The 22,883-nt window shown below is 56.1% G+C and overlaps 1 protein-coding gene across 1 annotated transcript in view; it reads right to left on the bottom strand.

Annotated features, from left to right (window-relative positions):
• The window catches only part of COL5A1 (collagen type V alpha 1 chain), a 202,522-nt gene that overhangs the window by 49,567 nt on the left and 130,072 nt on the right, over positions 1-22,883 (bottom strand). The window contains exons 26-32 of the mRNA XM_058445929.1: positions 19,763-19,807; positions 17,662-17,715; positions 12,520-12,564; positions 9,905-9,958; positions 7,532-7,639; positions 6,583-6,636; positions 3,421-3,474 (exon numbers count right to left, since the gene is read on the bottom strand). Coding sequence (XP_058301912.1) covers positions 3,421-3,474; positions 6,583-6,636; positions 7,532-7,639; positions 9,905-9,958; positions 12,520-12,564; positions 17,662-17,715; positions 19,763-19,807 — 414 coding nt within the window. The remainder of the gene's footprint in view (positions 1-3,420; positions 3,475-6,582; positions 6,637-7,531; positions 7,640-9,904; positions 9,959-12,519; positions 12,565-17,661; positions 17,716-19,762; positions 19,808-22,883) is intronic.

Genomic DNA, 22,883 nt, shown 5'->3' with positions numbered 1-22,883 from the left:
AATACAAAAATTAGCCAGGCAACCTGTAATCTCAGCTACTTAGGAGGCTGAAGCAGGACAATCACTTGAGCCTGGGAGGTGGAGGTTGCAGTGAGCTGAGATCACACCACTGCGTTCCAGCCCGGGTGACAAAGCGAGACTCTGTCTCAAAATAAATAAATAAATAAATAAATAAATAACCTCTCTGGATGAGCACAGACATCCCACTGGCTTTCCCTTCGACCATTAGAATGGTCCCCTTCCCATTCCTGCCCCACACTGGGACCAGAGCTGTTTCAAACAACCTTCAGTGCCATTCCCCCTGGCTAAAACCTTCAGTGGGTCCCAGTGCCTTGGGATAAAGAGCTTCCCCCAAAGCAGCTGGCTGCCCCAGCAGGCTCTGTAGCCCACAGCCTACTGCCACGTCTCCCTTGCCGGGCTTGGCTCTGTGCCAGCCCCTGGGTCCTCACCTCCTGACCCCACAGCTCTGCCTGCTTTCCATACCTCACCTATCCACTTCTGTCCCTCCTGCAGGGCTCAGGAAAAATGTCACTGCTCCAGGAGGCCTCCCTGGACCTTCTGGGTCAGACTCTGGTGCCTATGACCTTTCCCTGACTCACCCTTGTCCTTCACCGTCACAGCCACCACTCCTGAGTGCTGCTCACTAGGTGGTGTTCCTCTCTGGATGCCAGAGGGATGTCTGGTTTGACCACCAGAGTCCTCAGAGCCTAGCAGAGCACCCAGCACTTAGAAAGGACTTGTGATGCGTGTGCTGTTTAAGTGAATGGACTGCCCCCAAGACTACCAAGTCCAAAGCCCAAGGCAAAAGCAGGGCGGCCAAGGGCGAAACCCGGGAGGCAGCATCTGTTCACCGAGGTGCAGAAGGCGAGCCAGCGCCCAGAGGCTTCTGGGTAACCTGAGTGAGGCTTCTGCAGTCAACAAAAGAGGAAGGGTCCCTTTGCAAGGACAGCCCAGCCCCCAGCTTCCTGTGGACATTCGGGAAGCCCAACCTACTAGACCAGAGGGCACCCACACTCTCCGTCATTCCCCAAACTTGGCACAAAGCATCAACCCTGACCAGAAAGCCGGGCAGTGCTGCAGGCATCATTCTGCAGTGACGATGCCACTGAAGGCTCATGTGGGCAAAGGCTGTGCTCAGCGTCCTGAACAGGAGGCTCTGAAGGCCGTGATGGCAAAGATGAAGCAGGCCAGGGCTCCATCTCACACGCATGAACCACCACCACCACGGCTCAAGGGCAAGCAAATGGCCTCACTCTTTTGGCCTGAGGTCTGTGTTGTGGGTTGTGCCACCAGCCAGGTGCAGCAGTGAACGAAATATCCTTGGGCGGGGCCAGACACCCAGAGGCTGCAGAAAGGCTGTGAGTGGCTCCTATGTGTGACTGGGGTGCATGGTGCGTGGTGCCTGGCAGGTCCGGGCTTGAGTCAGGTTTGTGTTGTGTCTGGTGACCCACAGTGCTGATGCCCTGGACATCTGGAGCATCCATCTAAGCTCCTTGGCTCGGGGATGGGGAGGCGGAGACGCATGAGGGGCAGAGCCCTGGTCAGGACCATAGGAGTGAGCAAGGGCTCCCGGTGCTCCACGAGGTCTCTGGTCCCACATGGTCCTCCATGGAAAAGGCTTGCGGTCACATCCCATGAGCAGCTGCAGAAGGTCATATCCTCTCCCAGACACTCTCACTGCAGTGCAGTGTGAAAGGTCCCCAGCACAGGAGCAGCCCACCGGGGTACCCCACATTCCCCATGCTTCCCAGAGTGGTACCTAAGAGTATTTCAGAAGACAGTATATCCCCAAAGGCACTAGCCAGGCCTTCTCCAGAGGAAGAATGACAGCTAGATAGAGACAGATGGAGAGGTGGATGGGTTGGATAGATACAGACAGAGATAGACAGATAATAGAAGATGGATGGATGGATGGATGAATGGGTAGATGGGTGGATGGGTGGATGGGTGGATGGATGGATGGATGGGTAGGTAGATGGATAGATGGATGGATGGGTGGGTGGCTGGATGGATGGGTGGATGGGTGGGGGGTGGGTGGGTGGGTAGGTAGATGGGTGGGTGGCTGGTTGGCTGGATGGATGGGTTGGTGGATGGGTGGGTGGATGGATGGATGGATGGGTAGGTAGATGGATAGATGGATGGATGGATGGGTGGGATGGATGGATGGGTGGGTGGATGGATGGGTGGGTGGGTGGATGGATGGATGGATGGATGGATGGATGGATGGATGGATGGTGTGGATGGATGGGTGCGTGGATGGATGTGTTGGTGCGTGGATGGATGGATGGGTGGGTGGATGGATGGATGGGTGGGTGGATGGATAGATGGGTAGAAAGACAGAGACAGAGAGAGGTGGAGATAGAGATAATAGTTTCCTTGGGTCTGTGCTGTCAACTTACGCTCAGAACAGTCTTCCTTTTCCTATTTTGTGAATCTGGCAGAACACATTTGTTTGCTCATAAGGTTTTAGCCAGGAGGGATGGGCCCAAGAGGGAGCTGCAACCCTGTAGCTCTGTCTGCCCTGGGAGAGCAGGATGGGGCATAGGAGGATGGGCTGGGCAGGGCCGCAGGATCACGGCTGGGGCTACGAGGCAGGTGTGAGCTCTGCCATCTTTCAGGGAGCAGGTCCCCCAGGCCTGCTCTGCAGATGCTGTCCTGCATGTATACCACAGACTGGCCTTTCTCTGTCCCTGCCATACGCCCCATGGACAAGGCCAGCTCAGAGTCCAAGGCCTGAGGACCATCTCTCTCCTGCTTTCCCGAGTGGCAATGCTCAGGCACTGTGATTTCACTAAGAAGCATCCAGGACAGCTCCTGCAGGGAGGCCTGGGCCGCGGGGGCTCCAGAAGGTGCAGGGAGAACACAGCTCCCTCAGCCCGGCCCCCAGTTCCTTCGTTGAGGGTGAGAACAAAGGGGACTCGAACCATACTGCAACCTGGTGGGTGTTTATGACAACAGCAGCTTGCTAACCCTGTTCAAGTTAATGTTAATTTAAATGACTTTAAATTTGGACGACGGTAGGTAGCAGGACATTTTTGAAAGGAAAAAAACAATCTCCTTTTTCCCTTCCTTTTAAAATTAGCTTGGAGGAAAAGTCCACTTGGGTAGAGGAGAAGAATCTGATTTTCAGAATGACCAGAAAGAGCCTTCTGGATTGTGGTGCTAATTAGAAAGCTCCATTTTCTCAACACACTTCCTTCCTGTCTCTGCCCCTTCCTATCACATACCTGCCTAGCTCAACGTCTGGAGAGTGTCACCAGCGCTTGGTGCTAAACGTCAAGAGCTTAAGGCCAGCCATTCAGGAGAGCAGTTTCAGAAGCAAAAGAGTGAGAAATAAACAGGCCATTGGCTGGAGAACCAACTCGCTATGCACCGAGGCAGCCAAACAAGCTGCCTGCCCAGGGGCCAGGCTGTCCTTACCCTGCCGCCCTTCTCTCCGTTGGCGCCAGAAAATCCAGGGAATCCAATAGAGCCCTGAAAGAGAGTTTAAGGAGGAGGCATAAGAGCTGGGCCAGGAATGAGTCATGCTGCATGGGCCGCCTGGGGGACCGCCTGCATGCCAGTGCACAGCCTCTGCCCCAGACTCCATCTGCCCACCCACCCAACCACCCACCTAGCTGTCTACCTACCTTCTCACCTATCCACCTACTCATCCATCTACCTGTCTACCCACCCACCCACTCATCTGCCTGTCTACCCACCTACCCATTCATCCATCTACCTGTCTACCCACCCACCCACCCGTTCATCTATCTGCCTGTCTACCCACCCACCCACTCATCCATCTGCCTGTCTACCTATCCACCCATGCCTCCATTCATCCACCTGTCTACCCACCCATCCACCATCTACCTGTCTACTCATCTGCCCACCCATCCATCCACCTGTCTACCCATATGCCCACCTACCCATTCATCCACCTGTTTACCCACTGGCCCACCTATCTGTCTATCCATCTATCTGTCTATCCATCTATCTATCTACCTACCCACCCACCCACCCATTCATCCATCTGCCTACCTATCCACCCACCCCTCCATTCACCCAACTGTCTACCCACCTGCCCAACCATCCATTCACCCACCTATCCACCCACTGGCCTACCTATGTATACATCTACCTGCCTACCTACCCACCTATCCACCTACCCCTCCATTCATCCACCTGTCTACTTACCTGCCCACCTATCCATTCATCCACCTCTCTGCCCAGCAGCCCACCTATGTGTCTATCCATGTGTCTACCTACCTGCCTACCCATTCGATTTGCCTACCTATACACCCACCCCTCCATTCATCCACCTGTTTACTTACCTGCCCACTCATCCATCCATCTACGTATCTACCCACCTGCCCACCCAACCATTCATCCACCTCTCTTCCCACCAACCCACCTATCTATCCATCTACTTACACACCCATGCACCTACCCATTTATCCACCTGCCTACCTATCCACACCCCTCCACTCACCCACCCACCTATCCCTCTTATCCATCCTTTCTACTCAATAAATATTTCCTAAGCATTTCACAGGCTTCAGCTCTAGAAACCCAAATGGAGTTTCATCATGCTCCCCCCTCCGCCACCGTCCCCCACGCTCCTGTGTCCATAGGAGGGTGGCTGGTGTTTGGGAGAAAGGGACACACACTGCTGAGCTGAACTGAGGTGAGACATGAACATTCCACCGTGACATTGTATTTTCTGTGCCTCATACACGTTGTGTTGGCGTCCCACAATCCCTCTAAATAAAGCACAGCAGCTTGCAGAGTTGGGAATGAATGCAAATTTATGCACTGACTGTAGCACCTACCAGCTCTTTAATTCTAGAAGTCTGCAAGGTGCACACAGACCAGAGATGGATTTAGGGACTCTGACCTGGTGAATATCCAAACACCCACACAGGAAGCAGCACCGCAGTGAGGTCGCTCAGCTGCCTGCAGGGTTGGCGCTGGCCACTGTCTTTGGCAGGTCTCTATTTGTCTGGCTTAAAATCCTGTCCTGAATGCACACTTGTATCCATGAAGAGCTCACACATGTCCTAACCTTGTATTTCTCACAGGGGACTGAGTTCAGCCAAGCCACTCATACGCCTACCTGCCAATCTAGGCAGGGGACGGGACCCAGGAAACCTCCGTGCAGGTGACACAGAGCTCAGTTCAGAATCCGGGTCACTGTGCTGATGGCTACTTCTAGTCTCTGCCCAGGACACATGTGCCATTCCTTTCCAAAAAGTTGCGTGGACTTGATTTAGACCATCCGTCTCTCCCAAACTTCTCTTCTCTCCATCCCCAGAGGGATGTATATTAAAAGAGAGGAAAAGTGCCCATCAGCCCCTTTGACCACATTCAGGTGAGGATGCTGCGGTTCAGGTGAGGATGCTGCGGTTCAGGTGAGGATGCTGCGGTTCAGGTGAGGATGCTGCGGTTAGCAGCTACATCACACCCACATTCAACGAGCCACTGTTAGATCCTAAACGAAATTCCTGTTTCACAGCAAGCTACCTCTCCTGCATACGGGGTGTGCGTCTACACACACGGAGCAGGGGGCTTCGCATTCCACAGGAAGGACAGATATAGGAGCATTTCCTTAATGAGAATGGAAATACCTGGAGGGCAGCCCCAGCCCACCACGCCCGTCCTCCTCTTAACAAGACTGCTCTAGTGAGACCGAAAAGGTGCTGAGGCTAAAAGGAGGTGCCTCGGGCAGAGGCAGATCTGAGAAAGACGGGACCCCGCTTCGGCTGTTAATGATGTCTCCAGTGCAGGCAGCTGGTTATTCTTTAAGGAAGAACCATGAATAATAAAATACGAGATTTGAAAAAAAATAACGTTGTCAATGATTTCCAAAGCCTCAAAGAGCTGTTTCACTTAAACCTGAACATGATTTCACATAAGAAAGGTTTCCTTTCACTTTTATACTCCATCATGAGCAAATAGCCTTCTAATCGCCAGTGAGGTGGAGTTGAGAGGTGACCGTCCCACGGATTCTGGGTACGGACAACCCGGGGGACAAGGGTCACCAGCCAAGCAACAGGTGCAGAAGACCGCAGGGGACTCCAGGAGGATCCCAGAAGGACCCCAGGTGCCTGTGCCGCCTGGGGCAGAAGACTCATCGCCCAAGAGCTTCCTTTCAACTCGGCAAATTAATGCAGAACGCAGTGAACACGGTGGAGGCTGAGAGCCACAGTGTCACACACGCCCCCAAGGATGGGGAGCGGATGAACCTGTGCAGGGTGGAGACGGCCGGTGGAGCACCCCTCCACCTGTCCCGGGACACCTAACGTAGCCGGACGCAATCTGAGGAGGCCCGGCGGTACAACCCTCCGCGTGCGCCGGGCAACGTAACACAGCCGGAAGTTACGGCGGAACATTCCTCCGCCTGCGCCAGGAAACCTAACGCAACCGGAAGTTACGGCGGAACATTCCTCCGCCTGCGCCGGGACACGTAACATGGCCGGAAGTTACAGGCGGAACATCCCTCCACCTGTGCCGGGACACCTAACACCCCCGGATGCGGGGTGGGGAGACCTGGCGGAACATCCCTCCACCTGCGCCGGGACATCTAACGCTGCCAGAAGTTACCTTTGGTCCTTGTCTTCCTGGGTACCCTGGTAACCCTGGGACTCCGAGTTTTCCCTGGGGGAAGAAAGAGTTGCATTAATGGCCAGCACGGTATTGCTCCATCCGTTTCTTCGGAGCAGAGAGAAAGGACATGCGTTCTGGCAGGGGCCTGGAGGAGGGTGTGGTTTCCAGAGGCCGGGACACAAGTCATCATGCAGAAGCCCTGCCTGCCCTGGGTGGAGGGTGACTGCCAGCACCCATGAAATCCAGCGGGTACCCGATGGTCCCTGCACCGAGGGAGAAGCGAAGGCCCCTGGAGGAGAGGTCGTGCCGCTGTGGAGCAAAGCGATTAGAGGCAAATGCTCCAGCTCAGCGTGTTCATCCCGGGGCGCCTCTGAGCCCTTTTGTGTGGATCCACGTAGCAGGATGGGGTAGGAAGTCTGGACCACCGCATGCACCATTCCTGCCTGAGCCCAGGATGGAAACAGGGTGGAGCCAGGGTGTGTGGCTGGCCCGGGAGCCTCCCGCAGCTGGAAACTGCAGGCCTATGGATGGCTGCGTGCCCACAGCCTGCTCCGAGGACCCCGGCCTTCCTTCCTGCCAGGCTGCCATACCTTCAGGCCATGGTGGGGACACCGTTATTACCCAGCTGTGGAGGCGGGAATGTGACAAGGACAGGGGTCCTGGAATGTTGGGGCTCAGAACGCAGGCTTTGTAGCCACCGGGAGGAAGGAGCCCTCCAAGGCGATGGTGGAGGGCTGGGAAGGGGCGAACCCGGGACAAGGAAAGGGTCGTCATTCAACCGCTTCATAGGAGCAGCGGCGAGAACCCAGGGTGGAGACAGGAGCCCGCTCAGGAATCACCCCCACCCCATGCCTAGGGCAGCCACAGCCAGTGGGAGCCTGAGGCCATGGGGAAGGGCCTGTCAGATCCCTCCCAAGAAAGTGGCTGAATGTCCCACATCACAAACCTTCTCCCCAGGGGGCCCCAGAGGACCGGGGTCACCATTGGGACCTCCGCGACCCTTTGGGCCTTCAGGGCCATCTTCTCCCCTGGGACCGGGTGGGCCAATCTCCCCCTGCAAGCCAGAAAAGAGGAGGTGAGAAGACCCCACACACACGCACACACACTATTCTCCACCACCATTCTGAGAGCAAGGGGACGGGTCACAGGTACCCTGTGGTCAGAGCTGCTCCACCAGCTCGGCCTCACTCAGACCACCAAGCTGCTCTTGGAGCCACTGACAAAATGAGCGCTTTGTGCCACGAATTCCCGGGCTCTGCGGAAGCTGGTCCCTGCACCGAGGTTGCCTACTATTTATTTTCTCAAGGCTGCACGCTCCTACTTCCCAATTACCTTCTCTAAATTGAGTGCCTCTTGGCTAAAATAACTTTGGTTAACAATAGTAGCTCTGAATTGCTGTTTCTCCAAATAGAGCAGAGTGACTGGGAGCTGCTGCTGTTTCTGAAAGCCCAGGAGGTATGGAAGTGGACCCCAGCCCCGGATGGGGCAGTTACCTGGGCATAACGAGCACATGGGAGAGCCCCAGGAGGCGTCCCAGGAACAGACGGGCTTAAATTCCGCCTCGTCCAACTTCCTCAAGTTACAGATCCGGAGCTCAGGGCTCAGACAGGGGAGAGGGCTCTGGAGCCTGCCCAGGCAATGGTAGCGCCACGGCAGAGTCTCTAAATGCCCTTCCTGGCACCCTTTGTCCAGCAATGGAAGGATCCTCCTCTGATCATTTGTGTCTAAGAGCAGCTGTAAAGCAGTGGTGCAAGCCCACAACAAAAATGTGTATTGCTCAGATAGAGAAAAATTAATAACTTCCTAATTCTGAGGCTCTAATCTGTCATCAGGTCAGAAACTCTCTGTCCCTAAGAGGCATTCCTCTCGTTCAACGAAATAATCCTGCACACATTTACAGAGCACCGAGAAGGTGCAGAGCGCCAGGCTGTGCTTCTCTGAAGAGGTCCAGATGCGGGGTCCTGTTCCTTGGGCTCAGGACGGGTCCCACCCCTGCATCCCACCCTCGTCCCATGGCAACAAGAGCTCCACTCTTGGAGCCCTGGCACAGGAATGTGTGTCATCTCTTCTGAAGCTGCACCCTCGTCATGTGGACGCCACATGTGTGAACAGAGGCATCAGAAAGGAGGGGAAAAGGACTTTCACCATCAAACCGAGAGGCCGCTGGGATGTGGGGATTCAGGAGCATTCCACTAGGAAGGAAGTTCTAGAATGGGTGCCTTTAGCAGCAACTTAACTGGGACAATATTGCGAAACAGATCCCCTCCTTCCTCCCCCTTCCTTCCCACAGAGGTGCAGATTGCCTCTGCCTTTTGCCTGCCAGGTTGGGACGAAGTGCCAAGTGTATGGGGCTTTCCTGTTCTGGAAAGCCACCTGCAAGCCGGCGCTGCAGGGGGACGACTGCGGCAGCTGGGTGACAGCCCTGCTGCAGCCGACAGATGTCCGTCCCGGTGTGTGCACAGCTGTCACCACGGCTGTGCCCACCGGAGGCCGAGGCGTCTCGGTTCCTTCTGCCGGGCTTCTGCTCACTGAGAGGTTACTGGGGAAACCTCCAAGAGTTTTTTGACCGCCCTGGCTGCTCTAAGAGCTCCCTACCCTTCCTTCGTGCCCTTTGCGTCACCTTCTCTTTAATTATAGGAATGTGCAGCCCGTGGCTTTCTGTGGTTGCCGGCAAGCCCCAGTCCCTCCCAGCACCCACCGGCTTTCTCTGGAGCCGAGCTAAATTATTCATTTAAAAAAAAAGCCAGGTTGCTGCGGCTTCTCCTGAGCCAAAATCATAGACCACAGGACTGTGTGGGAGTCCCAGAGCCCCTGAACTGTTTGGGGACCAGGATGCTCCCCAGGCTCACAGGGATCCTAGACCCACGTCGCGTGCTGCCCTGTGGGCGCTGGCCCTGTGGCCTGGGCAGCAGCTGCGCTCCTTCGGTAGGCTGGGTCATTTCTGTAGCTGCTCTCCTTTCTCTTCCCAGGCACGGCTTATCGCTCTTGAGTCAGGTGAATAACTCTGCAGTCCACAGGTGCAGCCAGAAGTGAACCCAGCCCCACTGACCCCCTGTGTGAGACACTGGGCGGAGGAGCTGGCGACCACAGGTTATTCCCAGTCCCCAAGGGGCAAACTGAGGAGGAGGAGGTGAAGAAGAGCTGGAAAGAGTCAGGCCCTGGGCTCCAGGCCACTGTCCCCTTCCCACCAGGAATCTCTACCAAGAGTTTACCTCCATTCTGAGAAGCTGCCCTGTGGCAGCAAACATCCCCACCCCCTCCCACACGGCCAAGCCCACCCAGCTTTCCCCAGCCCAAATCCCAAACCTGAGATGCTCACCCGATCACCCTTGATGCCCATGTCTCCTTTAAACCCAGGAAAGCCGTCTTCACCCTGAACACGGGACAAGAGAGTGCCTCAGTCTAGGCAAGAGGACCCGCCTCCCTGGCGGTCCCTTCCCCGCTCCAAACAACCACACTCAGCACCAGGTCCCCCACCCTTGGGGGGCAGCCCATGCCCCGGACAGGGTGGGCTTGGGGCCCATCCCTCGAGAATGGCATTCCCGTGAGCTCTGCGTTGCCAGCTGTAACGTTCTGAAGCTGGAGAGAGCTGCGTCCCTGCTTCTTGGGCCGGCCCAGTTTGAATCTGAATGTTCTGCATGGCGAGGCCTCAGCAAGCCCAGGCCCGTGAGCTCCCGGCATCATTTCTCAGTGCACTTTGTGGCGTCCCATCAGCACTGAAGCACTGAAGTGACGGGTAAAGGGGGTGACAATTGAGGACGGGGAGCTGGATGAGAATGCCCCTGCAAAGAATCCCTAACGCCTGCTGTTGCTGGCACTGCAGTAACAGGCAGTGCTTCCTGAAGGGTAGGGGTGTTGCCGGGGGTGGCAGGGGAAGTCTGCGGCCCGCACACCCGGTGAACCTGGGACCCAAGTGAAGCTGCCGCAGGTCAGCGCCCCCTGCTGTCCGTTCGAGTCCCCGGTCTACACTTTCCCCATCCCGGAAACCACAGGGCAAAAGCCCTCAGATCCTTCTGCAGAGGGCACGGGTGGCTGCCAGAGAGAGGGTCCTTGGCTGGGCTTTTCCTCTCACTATTCAGGGGCTACATCTTGATCCAAAAAGAGTGAAAGGACAGGATCTGGGGACTCAGCCGGTCGTAAACATTCAAGGCCCGGCTGGGGGCACACGCAAGGGAGGCAGCTTTCTGTGCAGTGAGAATCCAGCCCTCTCCAGCCAGCGCCAGCTCCCGGGGCTCCTAGGGCCCCCAGGGCCTCAAGGCTCTTGTTCACAGTGTTCACATAGTGCTGGAAGCTTAGCAGCGGCCACAAATAATGCAGAAGTCCACAAAGACGGTCCCTTGACACTGCCCCCCTCCTTCCCCAGACCATCTCGGGCTGCCTGCGTGGCCCTCGGGAACAGTGCGGGAGCTCTCCTGGCAACAAGGCGTCCCCCGCACAGCCCAATCAGTATCATCTCAGGTAGCCCTGTCTCTGGCTAGGGACAAATGTGACAAGATCAAGTGGCAAAGCTGGACTCTGTGAAGCCACCTTGGAAAGGATGAACGGTCCTCAGGTGAGGGAGCCTCCCGGGGACCAACGGGATGGAATTCTGGGATGGGGACCCTGTGTTCGTAAGGCCCTCGTGTTCCGAAGCCCCGACGGGCTCCATGTAGAAAGCAGTGCTCTTGGAGAGACCAAACTGCTCAGCTTTCCCGGATGTGGACTCAGGGTTCCGCTGTGCGGATGCCCTCGGGAAGGAGCCGAGATGGCACAGGCTCAGGCCTCTTGGCTGGTCCTCCCACAAGGGCAGACACTAAGAACAGAAACCAGGGACAAGCACGCTCAGCAAACGCCACGGAACAAGGGCGTTCCTGCTGCCGCAGCATTTCTGATTCAGTTGTGGCCACTTAATGCGTCCCCTCGGGAATGGCTTTAGGCCGGCAGATTTCACAAGAAAGGATCCAAGTGACATCTTCGACAGGTGGCAAATAAGGAGTCTCGGCACGTGGACCATCCCAGCAGCAGACGCCAGCACCCGCGCTCCAGCCCTGCAGGCCACCATGGCCAGGGGAGAGCCCAGGGTCTGCCCAGCAAAGGGGCCCAACGTGCCTTATGGAAAGCAAGTATTGCATGGCTACACGGCATAGCAGGGCGAACCCGCAACAGAGCGTGAGGCCACGGTGGGGAAGGCAGCACGGTGAGGCCATGGTGGGGAGGGCGGCACAGTGAGGCCACCCCTGAGGCCTAAATCTGTGTCATAACTGGGCCTTGGATTTGGCTCTGAGCTTCCTTCCACCAGAGTGAGAAGAGAAAGATGGCAGGCCATGCAGCTTCATGTGTCTCAGCCTATCACTGCTGCAGGCTGCACCCAACCTTCTGACTCTGGCAGGCATGCATGGGGGTGTACTTTAGCTTTGTCCTCACCACAGTGATCTGCTTAGGCCTGACCACCTGCCCCCACGGACCATGGCCAATGGCAGGCCTCTCTCCCTGCCTGCCTGGCTCTGCTTGCACACTGTGAGTTTCTGCAGCTTGGGCTGCCCAGGATGAACATCTAACAACTAAATGGACCCTCGTGCCAGCGGCCATGCAAGGCGGTCCACCTGGGAGTGGGGAGGGTGACAGGTGTCCACTGGCCCCTGCAGGCACATGGGGGGCTGTGTGTTGTCTCTGGGGCCAAGGCCTTCTCCTTGTGCAGAGGCACAAACCCTGGACCCACTCAGCTCTGCTAGGAGATGTGCCCCAGGGGACTCGAGGGCCTATCCTCCTCAACTTATTGTTCTTCCGTCTGCAAACAGAGACACCTTCCACAGAGTGGCATCCATTCCCCTCAGTACTCAGAGGCAACATCCACCTCAGCTGGTTTCATGGAAGAAGCAGTGTGGGAGGGCCCTGCTGGCTGGAATTCGGCTCCGGACTAAGCAGGGGGCCCCAGGGCTTCAAGGACAGACTTACCTTCTCGCCCTTTGTGCCCTTCAGACCACGGATGCCATCAGCCCCCTGTGTGGGTGGGAAAAGAAAAAGGAGTGAATGGTTACAAGTCTCAGCCTCTCTAGAGCTGTCGCAGGTGTGTCAAGACAGGCTGAGCTCGCCGCAGCTGACAGATGAGGCCAGTGCCCTGCCCTCAACACACTTCCTCGCACGTGTCCCCCTGTGGCCTCGGGAGGCCCAGCGTGACCACAATTCCTGGGCTGACTCCACTGACTCCTATTCTTTATGCAAAGACCCAAGCCCATCCCCGGCCTTCCAGGCCAACCTCTGGATCTGCCCTTCCCAAGGGTCCACACACCACAGCCAACACACCCCTCCTGCTTCCCATCATAGCATCATCTTCTAGAAACACCCCCACCTTTCAGAGATTTGGGGAGGAAGCAGGAAGTGAAGTCTAAGTCAGACTTGATTAGGTCCCAGCTCCCCCTCCATGGCCTCTGACAATGCCCCAGACTCCTGCGTGCCTCAGTTTCCTCATTTGGGAAGTGGAGAGGACGACAACCCTTACCTCGTTACCACTGTTGGGAGGGAAATGCCTGCTAAGCTCTCAGAACAGCACCTAGCACCCAGCACACAGTAGGTTTCAATAAACAGAAGCCCAGTGCCATGTATTTCAACTCTGTGTTATCATGAAGAGATGATACTGGGATATTACTAATGAATGATGATAACATTTATTGCAGTTGTCATGAGTTCAGTACCCACCATCCCACCTCCCTGCTGAACAGGAGTTTCTGGGACGGGGCCCAGGACTATTTCTCTGACACTCTCGCTGTGCCAAGCGCCTGGGGCAGTGCAGGTAAATCTGTGGGGTGGAATTACGCAGCCACACCCTTGCTGTTAATGTCTTTGACTTCAGTCCTCCCAGCAGGGTGACTTTTAGCTAGAGAGACTACCTCGGGCTACCTCAGGCCACCTGCCCATGGGACTTGAGAGAGAGAGAAGCCACACTGCCCCCAGCACTGGGATTCCAGGCTGAGGCTGAAGCCAGGGCCACAGAACACTGGAGGACGCAGGGGCTGCCGGCTGCCCTCTGGTGGCCAGAACTTCCCACATACTTGGCAGTTCTGGCCTTTCCCCAGGTCCTGGAGAGGGAGGGGCTCTGGGAAGGGATGGAGACACGGAGGTGCTCCTTTCTGCAGAGGTGGCTGGGCTTGGGCTGTGTGCCCTGGCCCTGCCAAGGAGCCGCGGATGTAACTGCAGAAACCCCTTCCACTCCAATGCCAGCTGCAAGGCACTTCCAGCCACGCAGACAGGGCAGCAGCATGGTTGCCCTGAACCATAATCACTGGGGATTTGGAGCACGGGGAACAAGCAAGAGTTCTGCCACCACGCCTGCACGTACCATTGCTGAAGTCATGTCTGCTTCACACCTGGCCGCCACCACTAGTGGAGAGGCCTGGGACACCTCCCTCTACGCCCAGCACAGGGCGGAGGCAACCGGGAGGGCACGGTGGGCTCGGAGCAACTCTGGTTCGCCTGGCCTGGCACTTGGCACACTAACGTGGGCCAGCATGGAGTGTCTTGGGGGGACAGGGCACAGCTCAGAAACAGCACTGGCCCAAGCAGGGAGGCTGACTCCAAACAAGCTTCTCCCATGCTAGTCTCTGCCCCGGCCTGAAATGGGACATGGACCTCAAGATGGAGAGGAAGCACCGGACAAACAGGGCGTGCGTATTCCAGGGCTGAGTGGGAATGGCCAGCCAAGCCACGAGGAGGCTCAGAACAGCCTGCTCTAGGCCGCTGCCCCCACTGAGCACAGCACATGCTTGGCAGCACCTATGGGCCCGGGCAGCCCAGGAAGGTGAGAAGTGACTCAGCTGGGCCAGCTGCTGAGAGGCGAGCGGCTTCTAAGCACTTGGTGGTGTTTTTTTCCTAGCAGACGCCTTCTTCCAAAGCAATCCTGGCTGGAAGCCCCCAGAGGAAAAGAACAGGTAGGGCTACGCTGGCTGACATAGAGCTGGGGGCCCCAGAAAACCACCTGCCGTCTCACCACGGCGCAGCATCACCTCAGAGACGATAGCTCCAGAACCCCACCGAGAAGAGCTTTTTAGGAGATGAGCTACTTTCTTTTCTTGGGGCAGTTTTGAGTCCTCACCATACTTGCAAAATAGAAGAGCAACTTTAGATTCTGCTTATTTCCTCTGAAGCGCACAGGAAAATCGCAGATGTGGCTGAGAATACAATCAGGGTTGAGCCTGCTCAGCAGCGTCTGATCCTAAATGCAATGCCATGTCCAGCTGCCCCTCCCTGCTGTGAGTCCTGGGGGACTGGGTTTGTGTGGCTGGCATTATTTTCCAGGAGCACTGAACTCCCTGGCACAGCATCCAGAGGGCATTGGCACCAGCTCTCCTCCCTCTCGCTGGGCAGGCTGGGGGACACTGCTGCTCCCACCCTGCCCATGCCCTGCTGAGAGCAGGCAGGTAGGACCACAGCCTCCTGAGATCCCTCCTGGTCCTACAGTTCTACCGTTTGAGGATCTCCATCAGAGAAATGGGACCAACTAGACAGAACCAGCACTTCCCAGGGTTTCTCGGCCACGGGACTGTTGACATTGGGGCTGCTGTGTCCGTGGTGGGGGTGAGCAGCACCTCCCACCAGAAGGCACTCCCCAGTCATGCAGGAAGTGGCCCTGGCTAGGAAGGGCTGGACTGGGGCATCTGTGACTCGGCCGGCCGGCCACCCCCGGGGAAGGAGCACTCAGGAGCTGCAGCACGGCTGGGGCCAGATGTGCGCACAGCCCAGAGAGGGGCAGGCTTTTGCCTAAGGCCTGGATGTGAACTCATATTTGGGGCCTCCTGGCAACCCCCTAGCAGCTGGGGGCTAAACGAGGGGTGTATTTGACTCTGCTAACAGTCAAGCTCAAACAGGTGCCCCTTCAGAAGTGCAAGGCAGAGGGAAGCCTGGGGGTGGGCCAAAGGTCAGTGAACTCAAAGGAACACAAAGGGAGCCTGCTGTGGCCTGAATGTCTGTGTCCCCCAAAAACTCATGTGGTGAACCCCAAAACCCGAGGTAATGGAACTAGGAGGTGGAGCTGTGGGGAGGTGACTGACTGGGTCATGGGGTGGAGTCCCTGTCATTAGGATTAGTGCCCTTACCGGAGGCCACAGGGTGCTTGTACCCCGTCTTCTGCTATGTGAGGACACAGTGAGAGGGGACCATCAGGGAACTAGACAGCAGCCCTCTGCAGACACTGAGTCTGCTTGTGCTGTGATCTTGGACTTCCCAGCCTCCAGGACTGTGAGAAATAATTTCCTGTTGTTTACAAGACACCCATTTTAGGGTCTTTTTGTTATAGCAGCCCCAATGGACTAAGAACCTTTTCCTGAGAAGAAGGTAGGGCTTTGGTGGAAAATAACGGGCCCCCTCTCACCAAGGACTATTCACCTCAAATGGCGGCAGTGTGGCCCACGCAATCCCACGCCCTGCCACCATCACTGCCACCCGGGCCAAACTCGTGAGGCGCCAACACCACTCACATTTCCAAATGCACAGGAGCATGAGAAACTTTTTCCCCGATGAAAATTATTTTAAACCTCGGTTTTCCTTCCACCCTCTGCTTCCAAGTCTAACTGGATTGCTCATGTCATGAATGAATTTTAATCAGATAGACAAGATAAGAGCATTCTCCATAAACATTTTAAAGCAAACACCTTTTTAGCTCACAGAAGCAGCGTTATGCAATTAGCCATGTATGGGAGTTGGCAGAGGCTTCTGCTATGCGACAGGAATTTGTAAAATAAACATGCTATAGAACTCACATAATCAGCATTTCTGCTAAATTATCACCCTTATAAAATTCACTAGGCATTTGGCTGGTAGAAGCTGGCTTTAGGGAAAAACCTGACTCGCCTAAGGCTCCCAACCGTTGGGAGGTCTCTCTTCAGTACCTCGTGAACTTGGAATGTCCTCATTCCTGGGAAATGGAAGTCAGGGCCTCCCGGGGACAAGGGTGGGGCACTTGATTTGGAACCTGGTTTGATTTCTGACAGCAGCCTCTTAGTGTAATTTGGGGCATGTCACTGAAAACTGATGTCTTGGGCTCTCGGAGCAGGTGAGGGGGTGACTAGCCAGAGTCAGGAGGGTTGATTCGGGGCAGGCGACAGTTTCCAGTCGGCCTCCATGCACCGGGGCAGCCACACACTTCTGATGCGCAACAATGTTTGAAAAGCATAAAGCCCTTTGGACCAGGGAGGTGAGGGGCAGGGGACCTGATGAGTGGTTTCTACAAATCCCTCAAGCTTGACTAGTTGCTATGTATGCACACATATGCCTTCACATCCAGTTAAAAGCATCTTGAAGGAAAGAATCATCATGAGCCTTTAAGACACCACAAGTCCCCATTCTCAGAGGAAGAAGAGAGCTGGTCTGCATGCACCGAAGGGTATGTCTATCTACCCAGAACGTGCCGTGTCCAGAGAACAGCACAACTCAAGATTGCATTACCCAGCTCAGAGCAAACACAGTTAGCTGGGCTGTGACAGAGGGGACCTGTGTCTGGGATATTGCTCTGGAGCTGTGCACCCCACGTAACGAGGTTGCCAGAGCCCGTCATGGCAGAAACACGATTGATTGTGAATAAATGGGCAGCTCCCATGAACTCCGCCTTGCGACGGCACTGGCCCGCCCAGATGCTATCGGTGGAGACCGACTCTGTTTCTCACTCGGAATGTGCAAGTGGCTGGGAAGAAATGTTTCCCAGCTTCCCCAGGAAAGAGGCCAGGCTCTTGGCCTCAGCCGGGATCTGCTGTCTGCAAGGAGAGTGGCAGAAGCCTGACCAATGGCAACAATAAAAGAGGCAAGAAGCAAAAGGACGTGTCCCGTCCTGACAGATGGCCGCCAGCGCGCCCCTGCTTCGTCACCACAGACTGCAGACTGTCCCGTGCTCCATATCAGCCCTCCTGACTCCGGCTGGTCACACCCTCATCTGCTCAGGCCCTCTGTCCTGAGACCTAGCGTCCACACAAGTGACTGGGAGGACTGGGCTACTCCAGTCTGAATAGCAGGGACGTTAAACCACAGAGGATTCCCTAAAACCAGCCACGCCAGGGCCCGCAGTCCCAACCCTGACCTCCAGGACGACCTGGAGTGGCGTGAGTCTCTTACCTTAACTCCTCGAGGACCTGGGTAGCCGATCGGACCCTGGGGGCCAGGTGGACCCTAAAACCCAAGAGAAAAAGACCGTTAGCCCCATGCCAGTGTGGAGGTGCCTGGGGAACATCAGGAAACTCCAGAGTTCGGCATACCCCTCCTGCTGAGAGCAGGGCGAACATCCTGGGTCAGAGCCTCCGGAGAGGCTCCCCCGTGGGAGACTCGCACAGGTGTTCACAGCCTGCACGGACAGTGGAGGTGTGGCTGTGTCTCATGCTGAGCAGGACACAGAGATGAAGCAAACGCTGGCCCCATCCTGGCAGTCAGGGAAATAAGGGATAGGCTGGGGGAACAGTGAGACGGTGAAAGGCCAGCGCTGGAGCTCTGCGAGAAGCGTTATCCCTAAAGAAATGCACTCCCAGCCTAAGGGCCTTGGAATAAATCAGGAGAGCTTCTGGCTGGGAGAAGGGGCAAGGCTGCTAGACAGGGAAGAGGCATCCTCCAGCAGCGAAGGCCCTCGCCGATGCTCATCTAGAGCTCACAGGGGTGGGCATCCAGCCCCGCCTGCCCCCAGCCCAAGACTCCGGCATGATGAACGGCTCCCACCCCCTCCCTCCCAGCCCCCTTTCCACATGGTGTCACAGCAGCAGCTGAAGCTCCCAGACAGGATGGCCTTGGTGGCCTCCCTCTGCAAGGCTGCAGCTCTGAGGCCCGGGCCCAGTCTGCCTTGCTCCCTGCCGTATCCCATCGCTAACAGGATGCCTGGCGCATAGAGGAACTCAGGAAGTCCCAGGGAGTACGTGAATGCCTCTCGTTTCAGTTGAAAAGCCAGCTCTCGGAACAGTGGGCCTGTGCTGTGGGCTCCAAGTGCCAACCGCCTGTCAGCACCAGTTGCGGGCGCTGTGCAAGTTCTGGTGGCCGCAGGTGCTGCCTCCATCTCTGATGATAAGAGGCTGTGCCCAGGGAGGAGGGCTGGTAAACTCCCCACTGGAGGCAGCGGGAACTGGGTCTCCCATGGTGAACAGAAGCCAAGGGCTGAGGGGAGGGTTCACCCCAGTGGCTGCTGTGACTTTCAGGAGAGGGAGCGGGGCAGATGTGGTGAATCTCAGACCCTTCTGGGTCTCAGAGGCAGCACATTGGAGAAGTGCCACTGCCCAGCAGGCCTGGCACTGGAAATGGAACTCCCTGTGAGGACTGGCACTAGCTCTGCTGCCCTGGAGGGTCAGTCCTGGCCTACCACACCCTTGGCAAGGGGAGCTGGGACCAAGCCCCAGACCCCATCTTGCCTGCACAGGCCCTGCTTCAAGAGAGAAATGTTAATCAGGCCCGATCCCAGAGCCTGCGACAAATGGGGCCTCTGGAACCCTGGAGCAGGTGGGCCTCTGCTCTCAGCCCTGGGCTCCCGATGACCATGAGCTCAGTGTGCAGTTTCAACACACAAGAAAAGCAGTCTCGGGGTGAACGAAGGTTGGCGCACACCAGCACAGCAACAGCAGGCCCTGCCGGCCACTCCTCCCGTCCGGAGGCTCTTCGCACAGAGGCGCTTGCAGCCCGGCAGCTTCGTCATGAATCGCAGTGGAGAGAAGGCGCTGGTGGACGCGCCGCATGGGACCCTCGCAGGCCCAGCAGGCCCCGCAGGAGGAACCATGAGCCACTCACAGTGCCGGACACAGGCATCCGTAGAAAGACCCCATCCCTGGCACTGACATGACCTGGTAGGTCTGTCCCCATTCATCATAGCATCTCCCCAAAACTCAAAGGCCACCCAGCTGGTGCAGAGTCAAGGCCGGGGCTGAACACCGAGACGCTGCCCTGCTGCCCACACCCGATCCAGTCACGGGCATCCGATCCGATCATGGGCACTTGATCTGGTCACTGGGCAGCAACTGGTGGTTTCAGGGGCACTGACCTAGACAGGGGCGCCCCGCTTCTCGGGGAAAAGGCCTGTGTCCCCCCCACCAGGCTGGGTCCCTTGGCAGAGACACCTGAGGAAGGGCTGAGTGTCCCCGGCTCCTTCCTTTCCAAGCTGGGCGTCCCTGAGCAGAGGCTGAGCCCAGAGCACCTGGACCCACCCCGCCTGGATGCTGAAGGGTAGGAGGGCGTGGCGAGCACCCACCTGACCTCCTTTCTCTCCTGGAGGGCCTTCTTTGCCAGGGTGTCCCTGTCACAAAAGAAGAAGCCTTGATTAGTCAGTGCCACTCCAGAAAGCAGCCTCCCTCGCTTCCTCTCCCTGTGTAGCATCCGTGATCATGGAGCCTATTTCCCTCCCTCCCCAGGAAAACTGAGAGCACCAGAAGTCGAAGGCAGCTGGACAGGCAGCCAAGCACAGCCTGGCCTCCCCGAGCCACCAGGCCCTGAACCTTGGCTGCTCCATCTGCAAAATGGGAAGAATAAACCTGACCCTGGCCCGACCCTGGCCACGGCCAGAGAGACTTGGGGGGAGTGTGCAGCAACCCCCAGGGGCACAGGTGACCTGCACGGTGGCTCCTGACCCGGCCAGAGTCAGCCCTGCCCTCCAGTGCAGGTCCACAGACCAGCGACCCACGAGTGGGGACGGGGCCAACAAGGGCCTCTTCCCCAGGTCACCTGACAAGATGAATCTGCACTACAATGAGCTAGGACCAGGTTCTCAGCATCCCTGCTTCCCGGACTAGCAATTGCTGAGCTGTCTGCAAACCTCAGAATCTCTGATTGTTGGGGAACCAAAAGCAAATCAAGGTTGGTGCGGGTGGAGGGCTAAGGTGTGTTACTTGACTGAGGGGTCACAGGTGCCTCGTTTGAGACCCACACCCTCGGGTCTCCACCTGGCCGCAGGGATGGAGGGGAGCTGAGCGAAGGTGAGGACCTATGCCCCATGTGACAGGTACCCAGCCGAGGCCCTAGGAAGGACCTGTGTCTCCTGCCTGCCTGGGCCTGTACTAATTCCATTCCTAGGAATGCAGGTTTCTCTGACTTTCCAGCCCAGGCAGGTCACTCAGTTTAATGCCTGTGAGTTCAGGATCGGTGAGCCAAACTTCCAGGATAAAAGCAGAAAGATCGTCAATGTTCACTGTGTGGAAATGCAGCTCCACCAACGAGGATTCCAGGAAAGAGGCTGGGCGGGGTGATGAGAAGGCTGGCAGGGCGGGTTCTACTCTTGGATACACTCAACCTGCTGTGTGAGCTTGGGCAGGTCACTTGCTCTCTCTGGGCCTCCCGCTTCCTCAGGTGTAACATGAGAGGGTGGCGAGATGCTCTTCTACCTTGAGTGGCCTAACGTTGATCTGAGACTCTTTCTAGACACAGTAGCATTAAGAAGACCCAAGTCTCATTGCCTCAATTAAATGGTTTGTGTGTGACTTTTAAGTTTTTATTAGCTGTCCAAGTGGATTTGATGCCTTTGCAGACAGCCTATCCTAGCAGACAGCCTATCCTAGCAGCAAGTGAGTGGGAGGGTGCAAAGTTCCCCTTGAGGGAGGCTTTGAGGAAGTCCAGGCACCTGTGGTACCCCACCCGCTGCTTCAGCTGGGAGGGGACATGCTTGGCCACCACGCCACCTTCCGGAAACAAGGCTCATGGTGCCAGCACCTCACAGTGGCCGGGCTGGACCCAAACAGAGCCAACGAGAGGGTGTCCTGGTCCACGGTGGCCAGGAGGGGTTCTTTGTGGCCCTTTATTACAGTTTCTATCAACCACAGAAACCTTTCTGTGAAGGACCTGGCGGGTGGATCTGTAGGGGGGCCAAAAGCCCAGCTCTGGACCGGGCAGACCCAGCCCCAGCTGCTCGAGGAAGCCTCCAGGCCTCTCCACATGGTCATTTTCTCAGTTCCAGGCTGGAGATAACAGCACACCTGCACACAGCGCCGCTGCGGAGACACACAGAGCGTTCGCAAAGGGCTCAGGACTGTGCCCACCCAGGGAGCGCCAAGCAGAGTGAGCGGCCGGTGTCACGGCGGCCTCCATTCCCATCCAGGCCAAATTCCTTCAGGTATATTTTCAGTTACAGATAGAGAATGAGAGTAAGCAGGGGGAAGCACAAAGCTCCCTTCCTAAAGATGCTTGAACAGGAAAAGGCAGAAAGGAAATGTAACAGGATAACCGTGACTGCTTTTCCCGCAAAGCCGGGCAGGGCCGCTTTCCCCTTTCTTTCTACTTGTGTGTGTTTCCCAATATTCTATAATGAGCAGTGCTTCTGTAATGGGAAAATAATAAAGCTTACATTATTTGTATTTGATATTTTCTGATTAAAAAAGTAATGTATATTCATTGTAGACAATTAGGCAAGTCGAAGAGGAATTAAAATCCTTCATCACCTCACCGCTCGGAGTGGCTGTGGCTAATTGTGTGATAGAATCATCTGTTGTCTCTGCATATATGCATGCGCCATTGGCATGGTAGATCTATTTTTAATTTAATATTACATTGTGAGCATTTTCTCATGTCACGAGTATTTGTCTAAATTCAATTCTTACTGGCTCTGTAATATTCCACTGAGCCATAATTCACTTAGCCATTTCCCCAGCGTGTGCTATCAGGAATTATTCAACAACATATTTCAAGGCACCAGGTCTGCTCTGAAGGGCTTCATACTTCTTGATGGATTTTAAGTCAATCTTCCTTTCTTTGAAACCAAAAGCAAAACAAAAAAAGAAAACTCTCTCCGTAGGGTTTACCCTCAATGTGCTGCCTTTGTAAAGGAGAATTTTTAAACATCTTTTCTTTCCTCCAGATGTTTGTGCGAGATGGCTGGGGCTGTCTTTGGGCCTACCCTTGGCTTCCTTTTGTTCAAAGCACCTTCATGTGAATGGGGTCCGCCTATGCTCACGTTTTAAGGTTTAAATGCGGGCTGGGGAAGGGACATCTTAAAGGCCCTTCCTTCCCCCAAAGAATATAAAAGGAAACTGCAGGCTCTTTAGGGACCCCAATTCTTTGGAGGTTTCAACATGGGGAGGGGAATTCCAGGGAGAACAAGTTAGGTCAGCTGAGGGCCGAGAGAATGATCTTGTCAGGAAGGTGGGGTGCAGCCCCCTTCAACCCAGGCCCCCTTCCTTCCTGCAGAAGGAAAGAGGGGTACAGCCCACTTCACACCCAGGACCCCTCGTCCCTGCAGAAGGAAAGAGGGATACAGCCCACTTCACACCCAGGACCCCTTCCTCCCCGCAGAAGGAAAGGGATACAGCCTACTTCACATCCAGGCCCCCTTCCTCCCCACAGAAGGAAAGAGGGGTATAGCCCACTTCACACCCAGAACCCCTCCT

This window comes from Hylobates moloch, unplaced genomic scaffold, assembly GCF_009828535.3.
Source record: "Hylobates moloch isolate HMO894 unplaced genomic scaffold, HMol_V3 SCAFFOLD_10, whole genome shotgun sequence".
Classification (NCBI taxonomy): Eukaryota; Metazoa; Chordata; class Mammalia; order Primates; family Hylobatidae; genus Hylobates; species Hylobates moloch.
This window is presented reverse-complemented; position numbering and strand designations above follow the sequence as displayed.